Source organism: Sebastes fasciatus, chromosome 7 (assembly GCF_043250625.1).
Source record: "Sebastes fasciatus isolate fSebFas1 chromosome 7, fSebFas1.pri, whole genome shotgun sequence".
NCBI lineage: Eukaryota > Metazoa > Chordata > Actinopteri > Perciformes > Sebastidae > Sebastes > Sebastes fasciatus.
The window spans coordinates 2,652,578-2,674,533 of record NC_133801.1 but is presented as its reverse complement, the minus strand read 5'-3'; the positions used below and the strand labels follow the sequence as shown (position 1 = coordinate 2,674,533).

General features: G+C 38.9%; 2 protein-coding genes and 1 long non-coding RNA gene across 6 annotated transcripts in view; 1 reads left to right on the top strand and 2 right to left on the bottom strand.

Moving 5' to 3' along the window:
• Positions 1-1,208: 1,208 nt before the first annotated feature.
• LOC141771083 (scavenger receptor cysteine-rich type 1 protein M130-like) lies at positions 1,209-13,445 on the bottom strand. The gene is made up of 12 exons (XM_074641004.1): positions 13,377-13,445; positions 9,219-9,263; positions 8,842-9,141; positions 7,194-7,508; positions 6,793-7,095; positions 6,054-6,368; positions 5,684-5,986; positions 4,622-4,936; positions 4,235-4,540; positions 3,696-4,025; positions 2,183-2,277; positions 1,209-1,992 (listed from the first exon to the last, which is right to left on the bottom strand). The coding sequence occupies exons 1-12, from the start codon at positions 13,414-13,416 to the stop codon at positions 1,885-1,887; spliced, it is 2,775 nt and encodes a 924-aa protein (XP_074497105.1). The 5' UTR covers positions 13,417-13,445; the 3' UTR covers positions 1,209-1,884.
• LOC141771094 (uncharacterized) lies at positions 2,496-19,230 on the top strand. 3 transcript variants are annotated; one of them, XR_012594663.1, is made up of 4 exons: positions 2,496-2,698; positions 9,038-9,151; positions 13,132-13,230; positions 18,495-19,230. It is a non-coding gene; the product is annotated as an uncharacterized LOC141771094 (long non-coding RNA). The 3 variants fall into 3 exon arrangements; XR_012594665.1 differs by lacking the exon at positions 18,495-19,230 and adding an exon at positions 14,109-14,352; XR_012594664.1 differs by lacking the exon at positions 18,495-19,230 and adding an exon at positions 13,477-13,518.
• A 1,921-nt stretch (positions 19,231-21,151) lies between these two features.
• Positions 21,152-21,956, bottom strand: part of LOC141771085 (scavenger receptor cysteine-rich type 1 protein M130-like) — a 33,546-nt gene continuing 32,741 nt past the window's right edge. For both annotated transcript variants that reach the window (XM_074641006.1, XM_074641007.1), the window contains exon 10: positions 21,152-21,929. In XM_074641006.1, coding sequence (XP_074497107.1) covers positions 21,822-21,929 — 108 coding nt within the window. In that variant the 3' untranslated portion in view covers positions 21,152-21,821. The remainder of the gene's footprint in view (positions 21,930-21,956) is intronic.

The window sequence follows — 21,956 nt, the reverse complement described above, 5'->3', positions numbered from 1 at the left end:
GTACAAAAACATGTAAAACTGCTCTAAACAATGTTTTTATATCAACAATGGATCAAATGACTATGAAGCTGTTTTTATCATATGAACTCTGGACAATATCTAGAGAATCAGGTTCGGACATTGCCCAGAGTTGACCTTTCAATCATGACGCCTCTCCCCTACTGGAAATACTCTGTTTGGTTTAGGCTAGGGGTGGCACCTGGGTAGAGCATGCAGGAGATAAGACGTGACGATTACACCGTGGCCACGTAGCCGGTTCATAATTTGGTCATGAAGAACAACGTCTCTAAATGTTCCTTGAATTTGTCTGACGATTTTGGCGTCGCCCCTTCTCGACAGAAGTTCCCGAATCTCATCATCTCTCCAGGTACTCATTTTCATTGGCGTCTTTGTGTAAATGACTCTTCTTCGTCTTCACCCTCGGATGTTTTGTATTATTCCAGTTTTGCATTACATGGACTTTGTACTACGGAGCTGGCGGAATAAAGTCTGTCTGATTCAAACATTTGCGTTCTCACAGCCGTTCCGGGTAATGTCTAGATAAGTTCAGTGTTTCAGTGCACGTGTGAATTGGACTTAAGTAAAGTCAAAGGCTCACTCCTGGTGACAAACCCAAAGGGAATTATCTGCTTTGTTTGCCATCTTTCAGCTCGTTGTTTTGGTTTTACGGACCATGTGTCTTGGTCCAGTGTCAGCCGCCGAAAGGCAGACGTTTTCATTAAAAAGAAAATCCACCTGTACACTACCTGCTCACCACCAACTCTAACCAAGCTCCTAGATGTTCTACTTTCTTCACCAGCTAATCTCTAACTGTGTCTGTCTGCTGTTTGGTGCTCAAACCAGAGGTAAAAAAAGAGGTAATATTGGACATCCATGACCAAAAACATGTGTCTGCTGGATGTCTAAATAGGCAAAACACATTTATAAGGTGATAATATGTCACATGTTGTATTTGCAGCTTGTTCCACTGCCCCTGCTTTTAAAAACCTGTAACATGACTTCAACGTAGGTCCTGTTGTCCCAGTTTGTTTGTCTGTTTGTTTGAGTCTGAAGCTGACATTGATTGTCACCTTGACAGTCTGCTTTCATTCCTGTTTCCTGCTCTTCCAGTCTGCAACGTCCCGCCAACAATGAGTGATTTTCTTGTCAGCAGACTTTCAGTAACCAAGAGGTGGCCGAAGAGAAAAGAATCAATCTAGTTCCACTCAGTCGATGCAAGCTTCATTTATTGAGATACATTTTAAAAAGCTCATTATTTAACAGTTCAGAAACATTAACAACACATTATGTTTGTAATTTGGTTTTAGTGGCTTCAAAGCCATCGACTCCTAACTATTTACACATTAAGTCGATTATTTTAGCTCTTAAATTCTTCATAGATTTCTCTGAAAACTCAGTAGTATTAAAATGATATCTGACAGTTATTTTAAGCAAAAGACAGAAACCACAGACAGAAGCATCAAAGTCTTCCTCATGGTTAATGTAATGAGCTTCCTTCAACACATTAACAACAATATACTTATCATTAGCTTTCTTAACTGATAGAACGTCATCTTGTTTTCATCATGCAAAGAATATAATAATGAAAAACATCCCTTTATGTACTGTGACAGTACTTGTTAATCATGAATAAGGCATGCTAACACTTTACCCTAGCCCTCGTCTCTTAACTGTTGTATTCATCACTCTTATAGAGGATGAGGAACACAGTTTTTCTTTGCCTGGCTCTGCAGATTATATGATGCTGCAACAGTTCACTCAGCAGATTATATATAACACAACAAAATGTCCCATTGTCCTCACTGCATCATGTTTAGAATCAATTACAGAACGCTGCTCTGATGTGACTGTTGTGTGAGAGCTGAGCCGTCCATCTGGATGATCCTACTCTGTCCCCTGGGCTCCTGCCTCTTCACCCAGCAAGTCACCAGCACCACCGAGGTGATCCAGCTCCATGTTGTCCTCTCGTCTTGGTTTCTGTCCTCTGGGGGCCTAGAGAGACATGACAGAAAATGTCTTCAAGTCACAGAATAGTGTAGGAAGTGTTGAGTTTGATACGTAGCATGTAGCTTTTGTTTTCCCCTCAGTACCAAACACATACCAAGCTGTGATCCCAAAGTACACCAAACACTGAATGTTGGATATTACATCCCTACAGTCCTAACATTGATGTGTAAAGTACCTTGCAGTAGCAATACACGGCAGCATTGGACCCCACCATCAGCACCATCAGCACCAGGAGGACAACCAGTCTGATGATCAGATCTGTTACAGAGGCTGGAACAGATTCACAATCATGATTACATCAGTTCATACAGGAACATGTGTGCAGCACTTTCCTCTGAAGCTAAAGTTGCTTCATTCAAACTATTTTCAGCTTTTACATCTTGTATTTTTTTTTTAAATGTACGATTGTTACTTTCAGCTGAGAGGACACATGTCCACAAATCACAAGTCCTCATTGTCTTTGTGGTTGTATTCTGACTTATTGCTGCAGTGTTTGCAGTGTGTGGATCACACCCTGTGCATACTTCCTCTCAGCACCTGGAGGGGCGTGTCAGTGTTTGATTGACAGCAGCTGGCAGGCTGAGCTCCGGCAGGAGAACCAGAGACAAACATCAACTTGTGCTGTAGCTCACAAGCCAGTAAGAGTAAAGGAGCACACCAGCATCTAAAGTGAGCAAAGAGATATCTGCAGGTATGTTAACATGCTGTTTAATGTGCTGCAGCTGAGCAGCTGATTAGTCATCTAGCCTGCAAACTGGAGTTAGCAGAGCACTTTCCCCCCGTGGATGTTTGTTTGGTGGCTCGTTCAACAAGCTAAGGTGCAGGACAAGATGTGGGTTCATGTTTGTAAGTTGGATCAGAAGCAGACTTTAGCAGGAAAGCTAATGTGGTTGTTGTTCTGAGTCTGTGTCTCTTGTGTTGTGTAGCAGGCTGCTGTCTGGCTCAGTGGGACCGTCTGCTATGTCTCCTACCGTCTCCTATGATAAAATGATGACGTTAGTTAATATGGTTTATTTGATTGTCTGTAAGGAAACAAGTTCTCTATCAACGTAGAAGGACAACCAGCAGAGCAACAAGTTCATACAACACTAGAGGACTCCATCATGAGATCAAAAACATCACATATATATTTCTCCAGAGGAGAACACAGATTGTTATTAACACAACAGATATGAATGCTGTAGCAGAAGAAAACGCAATTTAACTTCAGTTGGACTTTTATGCTATTAAACTTGTTTTTTCTGACTTTTAGTGGTTGAATTCCTCACAAAGCTGCACTTCTTATCCTCTGTCTTCTACTGTGTGCATGGTATTTAAAGAGTCCTGGGTAAACTGATCCACTCTATAGTCATGAACAAAAATCACAAATCTGCAGACTGCAGCTTTTCTGGATGGAAGTGACTTTTCTTTATCTCATTAACACTAAATGTGTTTTCATGCAGTCAAATAATTGTATAAACTGGCTGATTCAGATTGTCAGGTGGTCAAATAAACACATAATAAAATGTAATGAACTACATTAATTATTCTGAACAGCAGCAATAAACATGAAGACATTGCTGTCTCATGCATGTAAACAGTTGACACCTCATGACGTTTTATCTGATTCAGATGAATAACACTTTAAAGCCTGCGTGCGTTGTCAGTGTCACATTTCCCTGTTTGACTCAGATTGTCTATGAAGTTACCTGAGACAGTGAGATGGAGCGGCTGGCTCTCAGATGAGAAGTTATAGGAGAAAACATAGAGGTGATAAACACAGCGGTACTCCCCTCGGTGGGCGGGCTCTGCAGCAGAGAACAGGAAGTGGGCAGAGTGATTGACAGCTGGCAGGGTGTGGTTCTGTGATGTAGCTGAGGTGGTCAGAATAAGCTGGAAGGAGCCTCCTGGGTACTGTGGCAGGATGGAGCAGCTGATGGTGAAGCTGGAGCCCATGAGCACCTGAATCCCCTGCTGATTGGCCTCAGAAACCCCGTCAATGAAGGTAGCGAAGGAGATGTTTGGCTGAGTCAGGATATCTGTTAAAACAGTGGAAGATGAAACATGAATCATCTTTATTTGTTTTGTCAAAGTGATGAAAACTGAGCCCAGTAAGATGACAGGATTTGTTTATTAGCAGGAGCCATGGGAAATGGAGGACTCTTGGATTCATATTTAATATGGAGGACTTAGTGAGCAACTGCTCATTGAAAAAGTTAAGGATGTGACTGTCACTGTTTAGGGTTACCTGAGCAGATCACCTCCAGGCTGTCAGAGCTTACAAAGACACTAGGTAGCTCTAAACACTCCCGTAGCATCAAATGAGACTCAACACAAGAAGACTGGATCCTCCACACAGACTTCCCTGAAGAACTGGTGTTTATGTTTGTTGAAACAGCAGAACCACAGTCCAGTCGATTACACACTGCAGCTGCTACCTTCTGGTCCCATTCAAAGACTTCATCAGTCACTGGTCTCCACTCTCCATGTTGTTTCATCTCTAGCGTACCATCACAGCGACTGGATCCTCCTAACAACCTGACATCATCAGGCTCTGAACAGAGACAAGAGAATAATTAATAAAATATATAAAGTCATTTGCATTAATAAAATCAAAGCTGAGCTCCTCTTCTACCTGAACAGGTGAGTCCAGCAGCTTTGCCAGGTGAGCAGGTGTTTCTATCTGAGCCTGAGCTGTCACAGTCCAGGAGAGCAGACTCATGGCCTCCACACTGGAACTCTTTGGTCCACACTGGAGCCTCCACGTCTCCATAGAGCGCCCCCTGGAGGACTGAAGGAGCCCCACAGCCAAGCTCCCTACAGACCACCTCAGCATCCTGCAGGTCAAAGTCATCTTCACACACTGAGGACCACGACTGGTTGGACTGGTTGGACTTCACCTCCAGTCTGCCTGAACACAGACTCTTCCCATTCACCAGCCTGACAGAGTCTGGAGAGAGAGAAATAACACATCAGAGAAACCTCTAACCAGGCTCTCAACAGCACTAAATCACTGGAGTACATCAGTAAAGTTTTAAATCAATGTATAAAATAATAAGTGCCAACCAGTGGCGGCTGATGACTCAAAACATTGGGGAGGAAAACCAACCCACAGCGTCATGTTATTTTATTAAGTTATTTAGTTTTATCTCTGCCTGAACAAAACACAGCTTCCTCTTTCATTAGAATGAGGCCAGTCCGGTGGTGCAGCCAGGGTGCCAACACAGAGGACTTCGGCAAAAAAAACTGAAGGGTCATCCGGCAAAAAAGTAGAACCTGACTCGATCTTTGCCGGCAAAACACTGCAGGAGCCAATCAGATATGTACAAGTGCTCATTCCCGTTGGATTACCCCGTAACATCAACACCAAATGTCTACTGTGTTCCCTGTGATCATCACAACAAAATGGGACTTCTTAGATTGTATTTCATGTCTCATCAGTGCCTGAAGCTACACACCTCACCAACCCAGCTCCCTGCATTGTTTAAAACAGGACTGTTTCCGTGTTGGTTCAGGCCTCAACTCACAACAACAAATCCTTTCACCAGTACTGCCGTGACAACATATGCTTGGAAATATAGGATTACCTAATTTTCTCTTTCCTCAAAATGACAGCTATTTCTTTACTAGTCCAATGAACAGACAGGAAAGAGATTATAAGGATTCCTGTTAAAGTTACTGCCATTTATAGTGTTACCTGAGCAGGTGACCTCCAGACTCTCACTGGCCATACCAGGCCGTATTGATACACATTCCCTGATTGAAGACTCAGACTGACCACAGGAAGATCTGATCATCCATGCAGGTCGGCTGTACGAATCATCTCTACTTCCTGTTGAAAGAACAGAACCACAGTCCAGCTGTTTGCACACAACAGCTGCAGACATCAGGTCCCACTTAAAGAAGGAGTAGTACACTGGTATCCATTCTCCCTTGTGTTTCATCTCAAGTGTACCGACACAGCGGCTGGCTCCTCCAACCAACCGGACGTCATCAGGCTCTGAACAGAGACAAGAGAGTAATTAGTAAAAGAAGTAAAGTAACTTGCATTAGAATAGAGATTCTACCTGAGCAGGTGAGTCCAACAGCTTTGCCAGGTGAGCAGGTGTTTCTATCTGAGTCTGAGCTGTCACAGTCCAGGAGAGCAGACTCATGGCCTCCACACTGGAACTCTTTGGTCCACACTGGAGCCTCCACGTCTCCATAGAGCGCCCCCTGGAGGACTGAAGGAGCCCCACAGCCTAGCTCCTTACAGACCACCTCAGCATCCTGCAGGTCAAAGTCATCTTCACACACTGAGGACCACGACTGGTTGGACTGGTTGGACTTCACCTCCAGTCTGCCTGAACACAGACTCTTCCCATTCACCAGCCTGACGGATTCTGAAGAAAGACAGCGACAGAGATAATTACAAGTTGAACTCTCTTATTCAGGTTTTTGACCTTCTCATTCTCTACAATCAGCCAGTGAACAACAACTAGTCCCACCGGCACTGCAAGGCAGAACATCTCAATCCAGACTGTTCTGCTGTGTTCTCCCTTGGTGGCTGAATAAGATCTCTAACTCAATGCTGCCTTTTCATTTCTTATGCACTTCTGCCTTGCTGCATGCTCCTACAACAACGTGACACTTGTGTCAGGTGGAAAGTCAAACTGAGCACTTCTTCTTGATGACTTCTCCTTGATCTACTGTGGCTTGGATGATACCTTGTTTGTATGTTGCTTTGGACAAAAACATCTGTTATATAAATGTAAGTGAAAAGACTGTAGAGATTACAGTTATAGCTGATGGATTTGCTGCTGTTACCTGAACAGTTGATCTCCAGGTTGAAAGAGGAAGTTTCAGACTCTGTGTATATACACTCCCTAACTGCAGACTTGGACTGAAGACAAGTTGAGCTAATCAACCATACAGGTTTGTAACGGTCACCCCGTCTCCGCCCTGTTGAAACAGCAGAGCCACAGTCCAGTTTTCTACACACTTCATATGCTGTCTTTAGATTCCAGTCAAACATTGGGTCATCCACTGGTCTCCACTCTCCCTGTTGTTTCATCTCCAGTTCACCAGCACAGCGACTGGATCCTCCCACCAGCTGGACATTATGGAGCTCTGAGCAGACAGGAGTAATTGGTGAAAACAGATGAAGTCACATTTATTAAAATAGAAACTCAAACCAAATCAAATCAAAGCTACAGCTCCTCTTCTACCTGAGCAGGTGAGTCCAACAGCTTTGCTAGGTGAGCAGGTGTTTCTATCTGAGTCTGAGCTGTCACAGTCCAGGAGAGCAGACTCATGGCCTCCACACTGGAACTCTTTGGTCCACACTTGAGCGTCCACGTCTCCATAGAGCGCCCCCTGGAGGACTGAAGGAGCCCCACAGCCAAGCTCCCTACAGACCACCTCAGCATCCTGCAGGTCAAAGTCATCTTCACACACTGAGGACCACGACTGGTTGGACTGGTTGGACTTCACCTCCAGTCTGCCTGAACACAGACTCTTCCCATTCACCAGCCTGATAAAGTCTGGAGAAGAAGAGAGAAAGAGAACCATGCAGACAGAGAGATGAAGTACTAGTGCAGCACCCGTTCAAAACATGTCCTTTAGAACGGGCTGAATGTTTGGTCTGTGGTGTTGCTGCTTGCAGCTTTCTCGAGAACCGCTCATCCAAACTTCACACTCGACACTAAGCTTCTTTGGGTCCTGAGTAAAACACCTGCCATCACATAGTTGCGTCACACACCCAAGTTGTGTCGACTCAGAAACATTAGTGAAATACACTCTGGTTCACGGGAAAAAACACCAGGAGCTGACTAGACCCTCTAACAGATATAGATTTATTATGATGTTTCTGTATGAACAATACTGAATTATGTTAATATTCTAACTGATTGTACCCCAAAGTATCTTACAAAAGACCCCAAAGCACTTAAAACATATCTCAACTGTATAGTACTTACTGTGTACTTCTACTTCAGAGGAAAACATTGTAGTACTGCATTTACCTGACAGAGAATTGTTACTGGCTGCGTTGCAGATTCAGCTGCATGCTCGTCTCAATCTGCAGAGCCCTGAAGCCTGTGTGTTTGTTTATTCAAAGTTTATTAATATTGAATGTGTCGTGTGTCCAAATTACACCGAATTTGAAAAAGCACTCCTTTGGGTCCCCAGCAATACAACCACCAAGTGTGAAGTAGATCAGATGAGTTGTTCTCGAGATATACAAATAACACAGACAGACAGAGAGTCCTTGCTTCATAGTTAGAGAGGGCATAGCAAAGAATACACTGACACATTACAATCAATGCAGTAGTCCTACTGTGTATGCCCATTTGGTGAGGATAGTTTTTGTTGAGATTATGAGAGCTGTTGGTTCATTAAGGATCATTCAGTCCTTGTTTGTTAGTACATGTTTCTGAGCACTGTTCCTTTTCCTGCATTTGACATTTCCTTTCCCAGTTTTTGAGACTTTGCCCTCTTACCCATTGACCCCTGTTCTGTCAACTCTAAAGATAGTCATAGTTTACCTCAACGGAGGTTTGAGGTACACACACACACACACACACACACACACACAAACACTAGTTCAGACTTCTGATTTCTTGTGTGCACAACCAGGTGCAACACCAGGAATGCCTTGGAGGACTGAGAGACTGTCCAAAAGTGTGCACCATTTGTAAGAGTCATGGTGTCCCACCCAGCTCCACTAGTGGAAGAAGGTCAGTTCAGTGACAGTCCCCTACTGGTGGCTGCTGTAAGAGGAATATCAGTATGGAAGGTTTGAAGCCATGAGCCTCCAGCAACAAGCCCACTGATGAGCTTTCTTTGCATTTGTGTTGTGGCTACTGATGTTGTTACCTGAGCAGATGATCTTCACAATGATCTGGAAACTTTGATCTGGAGACCTTATTGCTAAACATTTCGTCAGTCTAGATTCAGACTTAAGACAGGAAGGTGAGATAAACCATGAAGGTGAAGGTGGACGTGGTGTTGAGGAAGTCCGAACCACAGAACCACAGTCGAGATATCTACAAACTCTGTCTGCTGACTTCAGGTCCCAGTAACGGTCATTCACTCCTCTCCAAACTCCCTGGTGCTTCACATCTAGATCACCAGAACAGCGGCTGGATCCTCCCACCAACCGGATATCATCAAACACTGAACACAGGTAAGAGAGTAATTAGTAAAATAATCTCTTGTGTAATTCTTCTTTTGTATATTTGTATTCTGTTTACCTTTGAAAGCATCATGTTCTTCTGTCTGGAGACCTGGGGAGAATCCTAAAAGAGATAATGCAAAGGGTGATAATGAGTTGTCCTGCTCTGGACAGGTCAGGCAGAAAGGTTGCAGTAGAAGCATCCCTCACAGATTTCTAAATATTTGGCACAGATTTGCCAAATGTAGTTTTGTTGGGCTTCCCTGCAGGGTCCTATCAGGATCAGGTCAGGTTGCATTGGAGCTCTGTGGATTTTGTCCCCAATCTCTTCAATTGGAGAATCATTTAGAGTGGATTACTTCTTAATGTTACTCCTGAAAAGCTGCAGTCAGGAACTTTGAGCAAATATGATAAAAAGAGACAGATAATCTGTGGGAAAAAAATTGATTAATAAATTAATTAATTAATATGTGTGTTTGTGTGTACACTATGTATTTACCTGAATTACTTTAATATTTATACTTATCCACCTATTTAGATGGCTTATTAATTAATTAATTAATTAATTAATTAATTAATTAATTAACGTCTGGTTAATTAAATTATATATATGCTTGTATATATTTACGTATGTATATATACACACACACATATATATATAAATATGTATATATATACACTATGTGTATGTATACATACACATAGTGTATAGACTTAAATCAAACACAACAGTTGTTCAGCCAGCTATTCTGTAAATCAACTGTAACTAATAATATAGTTAAATTAAATGAGGGTTCCACCTTTATTCCCCTAAACGACTGTTTATTAATAGATATATTCTTATATAACTGTAATGAAATATATTTTATTTTGAAATATATTTTATTTGATTTCAAATTCTCAAATATTTCAGAAGATCTTAACAGGGTCAAAAGAAAATAAATGCTTTACGGTTTGATTTGTTTATTGAATTTTAAAGTAAAATAGTACTAATACTGTAACAAATAGTGAAATATGTTGTTGTTAACAACAATAATGAATTACTGTGTAATTGTTTGGGGCTTTTACTTTGTTAACAGCAAGTAAACAGACATCTTGGCCTCCTTGTATTTCTAGCTGTAGCCACCAGAGGGTTATACCAGACTATTGTTTGTGTGTGTCTGTGTTTATACCAAAGTTCTGGGTACATAAATATGTCCACACAGCACAGTGACATTGTGATTGGCATTCAGTTCTGATTAAGGTCATAGTAAGCTGAAAGTTAGTGAAAACAATGTGTAACCGAGCCATAACTATTCCATACAGGGACGTAGCCATGGTTTAGACATTAGTGAAGTCCACAATGTTTTCTGTTAATGGAGATTAAGAATTAAGAAAACAATAAAGGTTTTTGATCTAAAACTATGTAATATAACATAATGTTTGACCTTCATGATAACGCCCAAAAAGCTTAAAGAGAAAACTTGTTCTAGTTAAGTTATTATTTTTTTATTATTTACACATTTCACAGCCTTCATCTGAACATTTAATTCTTCTGGAAATATTTGCCCTGTAAAATCATATTCTGTAAATCAAAAGAGCAGATTCAGAAAACTTTTAAATAATGTTTCATTAATTATATTTGTTCACAAATTACAAAAAAAAAAAGTATGACGAACGGTTCACTGATTATTTTACAAAAAGTAGATGAACATTGTATTGATCAATTACAGCACCCTCGTTCTCACCCTCCTCCCCAACGCCGTGCCGTGTGTTGGCTCATCCTGATTTATCATTTCAAGCCCCAATATTACTATAATATCAAATAATATCCATACAGGGACTGAGAATATAAATAGTAGAGGTTATTGATTTTATAGTGAATTTAACAGCTACTTTATACCCTTTTATATAATATGAAATAAGAAGAAGAAAAAGAACGAGAATACTTAAAAAATATTCTTATTAATTGACGTTTCTGTCATCTATATTGTATTTTAATTTATGATTTATTAAATCTTTATCTTAGTTTTAATAGATCATATCATATAGTAACAAACATTCTGTTCTGATTATAGATTATTTATTTACTCTTCTGTTTTATTTATTTATGCATTTATTTTTTATTAATTTTGAATGTCTTTATTTATTTTTGCGTTTATTTTTTATTTATTTATTTTTCATTTATTTTATATTTATTTTTTATTTATTTTATATTTGTTTCATTTATTTTATATTTATTTCTAAATGTATGTATTTGTATGTTTTAACCTCATGACATGACAAATAAATATGTCAATAAATGTAGGTAATGTATGTAATTGATAAAAATGTGACATAAATTGATATTTCTGTTTTAATTTGCTTTTTTATTTATTTATATTTGCAATAATTCTTACTTATTTCCTTAGCTGTTTTATTTTCCCTTTTATTTCTTTGTTTTTTAATTTGCATTTTATTAATTTTTACATTTATTTCTTTATTTTTGCATTTATTTGTATATACATTTATATCTCTATTTATATGTATGTATTTATTTATGTATCTATGCATTTAATTATTTATTTCTGCATGATTTCACCTTTGCATTTCAGCCCTTATTTATTTCCCCAACTTATTTATTTCTGTATTCTTTTCTTTACACATTTCTTTTTAAATGTCTTTATTCATTTCTGCCTCATTATGCAAATGATGGGGCTTTCACTCAACATTAGTCATGGGGTCAGAGCATTCAAATACATACATTTTAAAAGAAATAGAAAAAAATAAATGAACAAATAAATGAAACCTATTATAAAATGAAGCGTTTGGCGCGCTGCTGATGCACTTGACTGCGATGTGGCCGTTCTGCTGGCTTCATGAGCCTGCGGCGTCCTAAACATCTCCTCTAGGAGGTAACAGAGATAGAAACAAACACTCTGCAGAGAAAGAACTGACAGCTGCTGATTCTGAGGACAGACGGGATGGACGTCATGAATAAAACACCAGAAACTAAGCAGAGCATTCTCCAGGGCAGCTCCCGAGCTTTGGAACTCCCTCCCAAAACTCACCAGAGACTCCGATTCCCTCACCTCATTCCAGTCCCGCCTCAAGACCCATCTTTTGTCCTCTGCTTCCTTGTAGCCCCCGCCTCCCCTTACCCATTTGTCCGTGTGTATGTATGAGAGTGGGCCTCTGTATGTCGCCTGTGTTTGTCGTTCGTCTCCTGTTTGTCTCACACCGTTTCCCCCCGAAAGTGTGAAGCGTCTTTGAGATCTTTAAAAGCGCTATATAAGTTTAATCTCTTATTAAGCCTGTTTTTTACTTTTCAGTTTTTAACTCCGTTTAGTTTCACGCCCCGATATTCCTATAATATCAAATATACACGGACTGAGAATATAAGTGGAAGGGTTTACTGATTTTATAGTGAATTTAACAGCTACTTTACACCCTTTTTATATAATATGAAATAATAACAATAAATAAATACATGCAAATGCATAAATAAATGAATGCAAGAAAAATAAATAAAAGGGACACTATTAATACATTAATATTATTTTTTGGTTCAATCAAATCAATCAATAAATAATAGCAAAAATAATCACAAAATAAATGTAGCCATTAAGGAATTGATAAAATGTGACATAAATTGATATTTGTTTAAATTTGCTTCTTTATTTGTTTTTGTATTAAGTCCCTTATTTATTCACTCGTCTGTTGTAATTATTTTGTAGTTATTTTTTTTTTCATTTTTAAGTAAATTTATTTATTTTTGCATTTATTTTACTACTACATAACACCATTTGATATAATATGTAATAATATGAATATTAATATTATAATAGCCTAATATTTAACAAAAATTGTCCTGTTAACTGATGTTTCTGTCATCTGTATTGTATTCATACCTTATGATTTAATAAATCTTTATCTAGTTTTAATTGATCATATCATATAGTAACGTACATTGTGTTCTGATTCTAGATCTGATTATAATACAGTATGTTTCTCCTGTAATATTAATATTATAGGGACCGTCGGTCTGTGCATCCTGTCCAGAGGTTCTTCAGAATATGACCCACTCAGAGACATCAGTACCACCACACCCAGCACGCTGGATCAGAGACAACGTGAGTTTCAGACCTGAGTGAACACATGCTATTTGGTCTCTGCCTCTAACCAAGTATAGAAACATCCTGAAAGCACACAGCTTCTCTCAGCTCTCTGCCTCACTTATTAAGAGTTTCAAACGTCCATCATTAAATCAGAGTCCTACCTGAGGTCCAGAGCAGCACAATCAGCACTCTGTGATCCATGTCCACTCAATGTGCCTGTCACTGTGTCTTCTTCATCTGCTGTCTCTGTCTCTTTATCAGACCAAGAGTCAGGCCCAGCCCCCTGAGAGATACATATTTCCTGTTCACCTCTATCAGGTCATCACAACGCTGTAGTTTAGGCTGTTGCCTCTCACGGCCTGCAGTACCTTATTTTGAGGCTATAGATCTATTTGGTGAAATATATAAATTAAATTAAAACTTAATATTAATACTCAAGAAGACACATGGCATTTGGCAGAAAGTTTCCTGAAACAAAGGCAATAAAATAGGTTTAATCTTGCTTCCAGTTTGAAACATGATCCATGAGGTACAACCTGTTCACAGACAAAACGTCAGATAACACTCAGTTATTTAAAAGTTCAATGCAATGTTTTATTATTAATAGTATTATTATTATTATTATTATTATTATTATTATTATTATTATTATTATTATTATTATTATTATCACTTCCCCCTTACACATTCATATCAGAAACATACTGTATTTTAAAGCACTTAAAATATATATTTGTGCTTGTATATAGATAATTTTCAGGCTTTCTATTTATTCAGTGAATACTGTAGGTTGCTATGGTGATCATGGGAAACATATATGTAAATATAATAATTGTGCTGAATTATCACATTTGACCTTATTCTTTTATCTCTTTTTTTTTATTTTGAATAAGTGAAGAACGTCGGCCTCAACAAGCTTCATTGATTACATGGTCAAGCTTCATCTTCAGAGTGTGAAGGGTCGTCCTGAACTCAAACTGAAGCCTTTTAAGAGTTAAGACTTATTAGCTCTGCTCTTTGGTTAGATGTGCAGTTTCCTCTTCATCTTTTAATCTCTTCATCATGTGGTTTTTCTCTTAACGTCAGCGTCAGTAGATTCACTAACAGGAAGCTGCCAGTGATAATCATATACTGGCATCTTGCAACCTGGTGATGTTTTTAACATCAGTTAAATGTCAGGTACCACAGTAACATTTACTTACTGGAACTGGACTGTGTTCCAGCAAAAGTGTGACGTGTTTCTACCATTTAGGAAGCCTGAAGGGGAAAATATTCAAATAATAACTTAAAGGTGCTAAATACGATGTCCAGAGCATTAATTCCAGATTCAAGAGTTTGTTTTGCCATTTGCACCTCAGTACATTGGAATTCTGAGCAGTTTAAACCGAGTCAGCTTTAAGAAAAGAAAAAGTAGAAAAGGCACAAGATCACTAACAACAGTGGGAACTAGGAAAAGAAACCTGACTCGGAGAGTACCGCAGTGTCGCACAAGCACGAGCGCCATCTTGGATCAGTTAGAGTCCATTAATATAGCAGCAAACAACTGTTGTCTATGTAAAGATATAGAGGAGTAATGTCTACCTGAGCAGAGAATGAAGCTCAGTGTGTGCGTGCATGCTTTTAGTGCATGTGAGTGTGCCCCACTTGCTAGCTCACAGCCTCCGCTCTACACAGCTCTCATCACCGACGGCATCGTCATGGAGGCGTAGCACCCACCCTCCGGTTCCCCTTCAGGTAAACACTATTATCGGTGTCAGCACTTTCACCGTCGTTGGCAATGTTAGCTGTTCGCCGTCGCCATGTTGAGAGCCATTGAGAGGCAATAGAAATGCTCCCAATCCCGTATTTAGCACCTTCAACCTCATTTAAAAGTTTGCTAGACTTTCGACTTTCTGACAAACAGAGCAAAGTGTTTGTAACAAGAGATACACCTCAGCTCGCCTCCTGAATTGAAAAGCTTTAGTATTTTTCCATTAGCGGTGCATGTCAGCTGTAGTTAACTTCAGTCCATTCAGTTACAATAGATATGAAATCCATGTTACCATTTTTACAGTGTAAAAAAACCCAAATCAAATCATATAGAAACGTCTCAAACTGCTCCTGAAGCATCATCCTTTTCTCCACTGTTCATTCATATCTTCAACATGTTCCAAACTCTTTTATTTTCTCCATAATATGGTTACACAATTGTTGGGGACGCAGGTATGAGCAGGTCTGGTTATTAGCAAATATTAAAATAATTTAAATTAATATTAATAAAATTAGCTATATATATAATAACGGGGCACCACAATCATGTTGGTGCAGTAGCTCAAAAAGGCATTTAATATAGCTATCACAAGTCATTAGTAATTCATTTACATTAAAGGTCACATATTATACTCCATTTAAACTAGTTATTGTAGGTCTCAGACACCTCCAAACCATGTCTCTGAAGTTTTTTTTTCAAAAAAACAATCAGATCATGCATTCCAGCATGTCTCTATAACCTCTGTTTCAGCCCATTTCCAAAAGTGCTGATTTCTGTGTCTGTAGCTCTGTAGGTCTTATATTATGCTCATTTCCAGGTTCATAGATGTATTTTAATGTTGCACTAGAACATGTTTACATGCTGCAATGTTCAAAAAACCCTTTATTCTTCTCATACTGCAGCCTGAGTCTGCCTGCCTCAGAGCCTAATTCAGCCTCTGTCTGAAAACCCCTGATTCACAGCCTGTCTCCTCCCACTCTGCTCTGATTGGTCAGCGTTTTCTGTCAATCAAACGTCCTCAACAACAGCGTCACCCTCTCCCTCCCTCCCGGAGAAGCTCTCTCTCGCTCTCTCTCTAGAGAGAGAGCGAGAGAGAGAGAGAGAGAGAGAGAGAGAGAGAGAGAGAGAGAGAGACGAGTGGAGAGATAGCAGCTAGAATAAAGTTTATAAACCACTTTAAAGTTTATAAACCAGAAACTTCACCCAGCGCACGTTACCGGAGGAATCTGATCAGAAATCGGCGACAAATGATGAACATCTGCGGTCCAGATTCCAGGTTTTCCTGACGGTTTCTCTCAGGTAAATAATACTATTTATAGCTCTGTTAGTTAACTCAGTGTTTACCTCATGCATCAACTCTGTAAACCGTAAACATACACTCTGTTTTACGTCTGTCTTTACAGATCCATCTGTGAGAAATGACCGACAGAATCATCCCAGAGGAGAGCAGACAGCTGAGAGCAGACAGCTGAGAGCAGACAGCTGAGAGCAGACAGCTGAGAGCAGATAGCTGAGAGCAGACAGCTGAGAGCAGACAGCTGAGAGCAGACAGCTGAGAGCAGATAGCTGAGAGCAGACAGCTGTGAGCAGACAGCTGAGAGCAGATAGCTGAGAGCAGACAGCTGAGAGCAGACAGCTGAGAGCAGATAGCTGAGAGCAGACAGCTGAGAGCAGACAGCTGAGAGCAGATAGCTGAGAGCAGATAGCTGAGAGCAGACAGCTGAGAGCAGATAGCTGAGAGCAGATAGCTGTGAGCAGACAGCTGAGAGCAGACAGCTGAGAGCAGACAGCTGAGAGCAGATAGCTGAGAGCAGATAGCTGAGAGCAGACAGCTGTGAGCAGACAGCTGAGAGCAGATAGCTGAGAGCAGACAGCTGAGAGCAGACAGCTGAGAGCAGATAGCTGAGAGCAGATAGCTGAGAGCAGACAGCTGAGAGCAGATAGCTGAGAGCAGACAGCTGAGAGCAGACAGCTGAGAGCAGATAGCTGAGAGCAGATAGCTGAGAGCAGACAGCTGAGAGCAGATAGCTGAGAGCAGACAGCTGAGAGCAGACAGCTGAGAGCAGATAGCTGAGAGCAGACAGAGGAGAGCAGACAGCTGAGAGCAGATAGCTGAGAGCAGACAGCTGAGAGCAGATAGCTGAGAGCAGACAGCTGAGAGCAGACAGCTGAGAGCAGATAGCTGAGAGCAGACAGCTGAGAGCAGATAGCTGAGAGCAGACAGCTGAGAGCAGATAGCTGAGAGCAGACAGCTGAGAGCAGACAGCTGAGAGCAGATAGCTGAGAGCAGACAGAGGAGAGCAGACAGCTGTGAGCAGACAGCTGAGAGCAGACAGCTGAGAGCAGATGGGAGATACAGAGCTAACCCGTTAGCATGTAGCTACATGCTAACGGGGTAGCTACATGCTACCGCTATGACACGGTGTGTAAACACAGCGACCATCAGGGTGGAAAATAGAAGATGTGAAACAGTAGTCAGTTCATTATTTCTGCTAAAAGATAAATGTATGGAAGATCAGAGTAATGGTATATTAGTTACAGTAGTAGCTGTCTCTGTGTTACCATGACTACAGACCACCGGAGCTTAGCTTACCATAGTTTACCAGAGCTGAAGACTTTCTCCTGTACCATGTTAACATAACTAACTAACAGGTGAGATGATTACAAATGCTGTGAATAATTAATATTGTCATCTGTCAACTCAAATAAAGTTTGACTGTGAAACAGAAATGTGTTGTGTTGCTTACAAGTCACTATTTACTACCTGTACTCTGCTACATGCATGACATCAAATATATATAATATATAAATATCACCTGTTTAAACAGTGTAATTACATAAAGCCTTTGTGAAAGAACATGTTATATTTAGATGATGGGAGTACATGAAGCCTGTTCTGCTGGTTCTTGCAGACTAACTGTAGGAACTACTTTGCTCAAGTTCGGTTGAGGAGGAGAGACAGTGACGCGCTGTGGGGCGGGGTCAGCTACTGAAGGTTCTCTCTGGTTCCAGGAAACCCTTATATGGCTTGCATTTCTGCCTAATGACGTCAGAAGACTAGGAAAAAAGCGAGTTTTTATTTCTGCACCCATTTCCGGACAAACGGAGGAGGAGAAAAAGAGAGAGGATGGTCTTTTATGATACTATGGTGGCCTGTAGACACACTGGGGACAGATATTGATGTTTAAAAGACATGGAAAAGTGCATTTTGCATAATATGTGACCTTTAAGTAAAATAATGTTGGCCCAATCTAAATTATTGTTTGTTTGTTTAATCTGTATTTTGCTCTCTTAGTCATCACCTTTGTTCAGCTTTAACATGTTATTTTTTTTGTTCTTATTCATATATTTTTATGTTTGTATTTATATGAAAGTCTAATACAAATATTATGTATGCAAAATTGTATTATTATTTATGTCATAACTTTGTAAACTTGTTTGTTAATTAACTTTATTCAAGTTCTTAAAAAAAAAAAAGCGTCTTCTTTAATTTAATTTATGATAATACTGTAATATAATTTCCATACAGAGTAATGGCCCTTTGCAGACAGACATCAGAGGGAGGCAGTAAAGGATCTGTGGTGCTGGAACGTGAAGAATCTGCCTACAAGACACACCCACCATCCACATAGTTCAGGCTTATTTTGAATATTTCTTTATGTTTTGCAATCCGCGGGTGGAGATCACTGATAGACTGCTGCAGATCAATCATGGTTTTTGAGTTTTATTGCACAATTTTCAGATTTAAAGTCCTTTTCAACAATAAAAGCACAAATGAAATGTGTCTGATGAGATCTCGTTAGAGCTGAAACAATTATTCAGTTAACTGATGAGTTAATTAAGCAGCACCCATTTTTAAAATGCAGGACATTACCCTGTTCCAGCTTCTCCTTTGTGAGGAATTAACGCGGTAATAACGCAAATTCATTTTAACGCCGATAATTTCTTGAACACGTTAACGCGTTGATCTTTCGAAGGTTGTAGCGGGCTCAGTTTTATAGCTAGAGTGAAGATACTGGTATCATATGAAACTAGAAAACCTAAAGAATCCATTGGCTAAATAACGCTCCGAAAAAATGAAAATGAAAAACCGTCATGGCCGTTTTCAAAGGGGTCCCTTGACCTCTGACCTCCAGATATGTGAATGAGTGAGGGTTTTTGTCCAAAATAATGTCTGAAAAATGTCAATAAATAGTCTGAAAAATGTCTGAAAAACGTCCGATAAAAAATTCGTAGAAATGTCTGAACAATGTCCAGAAAGAAAAGTCAAAAATGTCAGAAAATTGTCCAAATATATATATATATTTTAAAGTCCTAAGAAAACCCCCAAAATGTCAGAAAATTGTCCAAATATATATATATATTTTAAAGTCCTAAGAAAACCCCCAAAAAAGTCAGAAAAATGTCCAAACATTTTACAAAAAAACGTAAAAAAAGTCTGGAAAATGTCTGAAAGAAAGGCAGAAGAAAAGTCAGACCCTGGTATCATATGAAACTACAAAACCTAAAGAATCCATCGGTACCAACCATGTCATATTAGCTTGTTGTGAAGGAGGCTAAATAACGCTCCAAACTTGCGCTAAATTTTGGCGAGGCAAAACTGTCATGTCCATTTCCAAAGGGGTCCCTTGACATCAGACCTCAAGATATGTGAATGTAAATGGGTTCTATGGGTACCCACGAGTCTCCCCTTTACAGACATGCCCACTTTATGATAATCACATGCAGTTTGGGGCAAGTCATAGTCAAGGCAGCACATTGACACACTATTGTTGCCTGTAGGGCTGCAGTTTTCCATGTTATGATTTGAGCATACATATAAATAAATATATATATATATATATTTTTTATTTTTTATTTTTTTTTACATTTATTTAATATTTTAAAAAAGTGTTAGAAAAGTGTCTTAAAATGTTTTTAAAAATGTTAAAAAAAAAAGAAAAATGTTAAAAAAAATATCTAAAAAACGTCAGAACATTTTTTTGAAAAATGTCGAAAATAAAAAATATCTAAAAAATGTCAGAAAAATGTAAAAAAAAAAAAGAAAAGTCAGAAAAACGTTTAAAAAAAATGTCAGAAAAAAAGTAAAAGTCAAAAAAATTAAATGTCTGAAATTTTTTTTTCAAAAATGTAGGGGAAAACAAAGAAAAAAAAGTCAGAAAAACAAAAGTTATGTTTACATGTTGGTTTTACTCACTCAGAACATTTTTTTGAAAAATGTCGAAAATAAAAAATATCTAAAAAATGTCAGAAAAATGTAAAAAAAAAAAGAAAAGTCAGAAAAACGTTTAAAAAAATGTCAGAAAAAAAGTAAAAGTCAAAAAAATTAAATGTCTGAAATTTTTTTTTCAAAAATGTAGGGGAAAACAAAGAAAAAAAAGTCAGAAAAACAAAAGTTATGTTTACATGTTGGTTTTACTCACCAACACACACTGGGCCTCAGTCAACAAGCACAAATCTGTGCTTAAACCGTTCGTACGAAAAGTTTCTCACACAAATCTCCCTGTATTCCTTTAATTATCCTTTATTCATTCTATTCCTTTTTCCTTTTGTTTGATCATTTATTCAGTTATTCTGTCAGTAGTTTAGTCATGTAGTTAGTCCAATAAACATTTCATTTTATAAAGAACTTGGTTACTTGATTTTGTGTGTGTTATATAAACAATTCACATCACTGTTCACTAGACCCAAGAACTCCGTAGCAACCCTGAGATTAGAGACTCAACTGATTAATATCACATTGTGAATCTTTCCCTGTTTTTATAAAACTGGGTGACGCCTGGGTAAAGTATGATATTAAAACTAATTGTGTGTGATATTTGAAGCTGAGTGTCACCACTCTCTTTCACCTTTTATTACAATTTATGGGTTTATGATTAATAATTTGGGGTTATTAATTATAGATACATATTTTGATATCAATGAATGATTGATTATTAATCTGCTCTATGCAATAATGCTACATAACGCTATAATGTACTTAAATTTACCCAAGGCCTGTTCAAAGTGGAGCTTTCAATTCTAAAATAATGTTGAAAAGTTGAGTAATTAATAATAATGCATCATATTGTAATTGTTATATTTTACAGCGTCCTGGCAACAATGAGTGATTTTCTTGTCAGCAGACTTTCAGTAACCAAGAGGTGGCCGAAGAGAAAAGAATCAATCTAGTTCCACTCAGTCGATGCAAGCTTCATTTATTGAGATACATTTTAAAAAGCTCATTATTTAACAGTTCAGAAACATTAACAACACATTATGTTTGTAATTTGGTTTTAGTGGCTTCAAAGCCATCGACTCCTAACTATTTACACATTAAGTCGATTATTTTAGCTCTTAAATTCTTCATAGATTTCTCTGAAAACTCAGTAGTATTAAAATGATATCTGACAGTTATTTTAAGCAAAAGACAGAAACCACAGACAGAAGCATCAAAGTCTTCCTCATGGTTAATGTAATGAGCTTCCTTCAACACATTAACAACAATATACTTATCATTAGCTTTCTTAACTGATAGAACGTCATCTTGTTTTCATCATGCAAAGAATATAATAATGAAAAACATCACTTTATGTACTGTGACAGTACTTGTTAATCATGAATAAGGCATGCTAACACTTTACCCTAGCCCTCGTCTCTTAACTGTTGTATTCATCACTCTTATAGAGGATGAGGAACACAGTTTTTCTTTGCCTGGCTCTGCAGATTATATGATGCTGCAACAGTTCACTCAGCAGATTATATAGAATACAACAAAATGTCCCATTGTCCTCACTGCATCATGTTTAGAATCAATTACAGAACGCTGCTCTGATGTGACTGTTGTGTGAGAGCTGAGCCGTCCATCTGGATGATCCTACTCTGTCCCCTGGGCTCCTGCCTCTTCACCCAGCAAGTCACCAGCACCACCGAGGTGATCCAGCTCCATGTTGTCCTCTCGTCTTGGTTTCTGTCCTCTGGGGGCCTAGAGAGACATGACAGAAAATGTCTT

Coding starts and splice junctions, on each gene's coding strand:
- LOC141771083 (XM_074641004.1), bottom strand. CDS start 13,416: ATGGATCACAGAGTGCTGATTGTGCTGCTCTGGACCTCAG. Junction 7,096..7,193: donor TGTTGGACTCACCTGCTCAG/GTAGAAGAGGAG, acceptor CTGTCTGCTCAG/AGCTCCATAATGTCCAGCTG. Junction 6,369..6,792: donor CCTGGAGATCAACTGTTCAG/GTAACAGCAGCA, acceptor GTCTTTCTTCAG/AATCCGTCAGGCTGGTGAAT.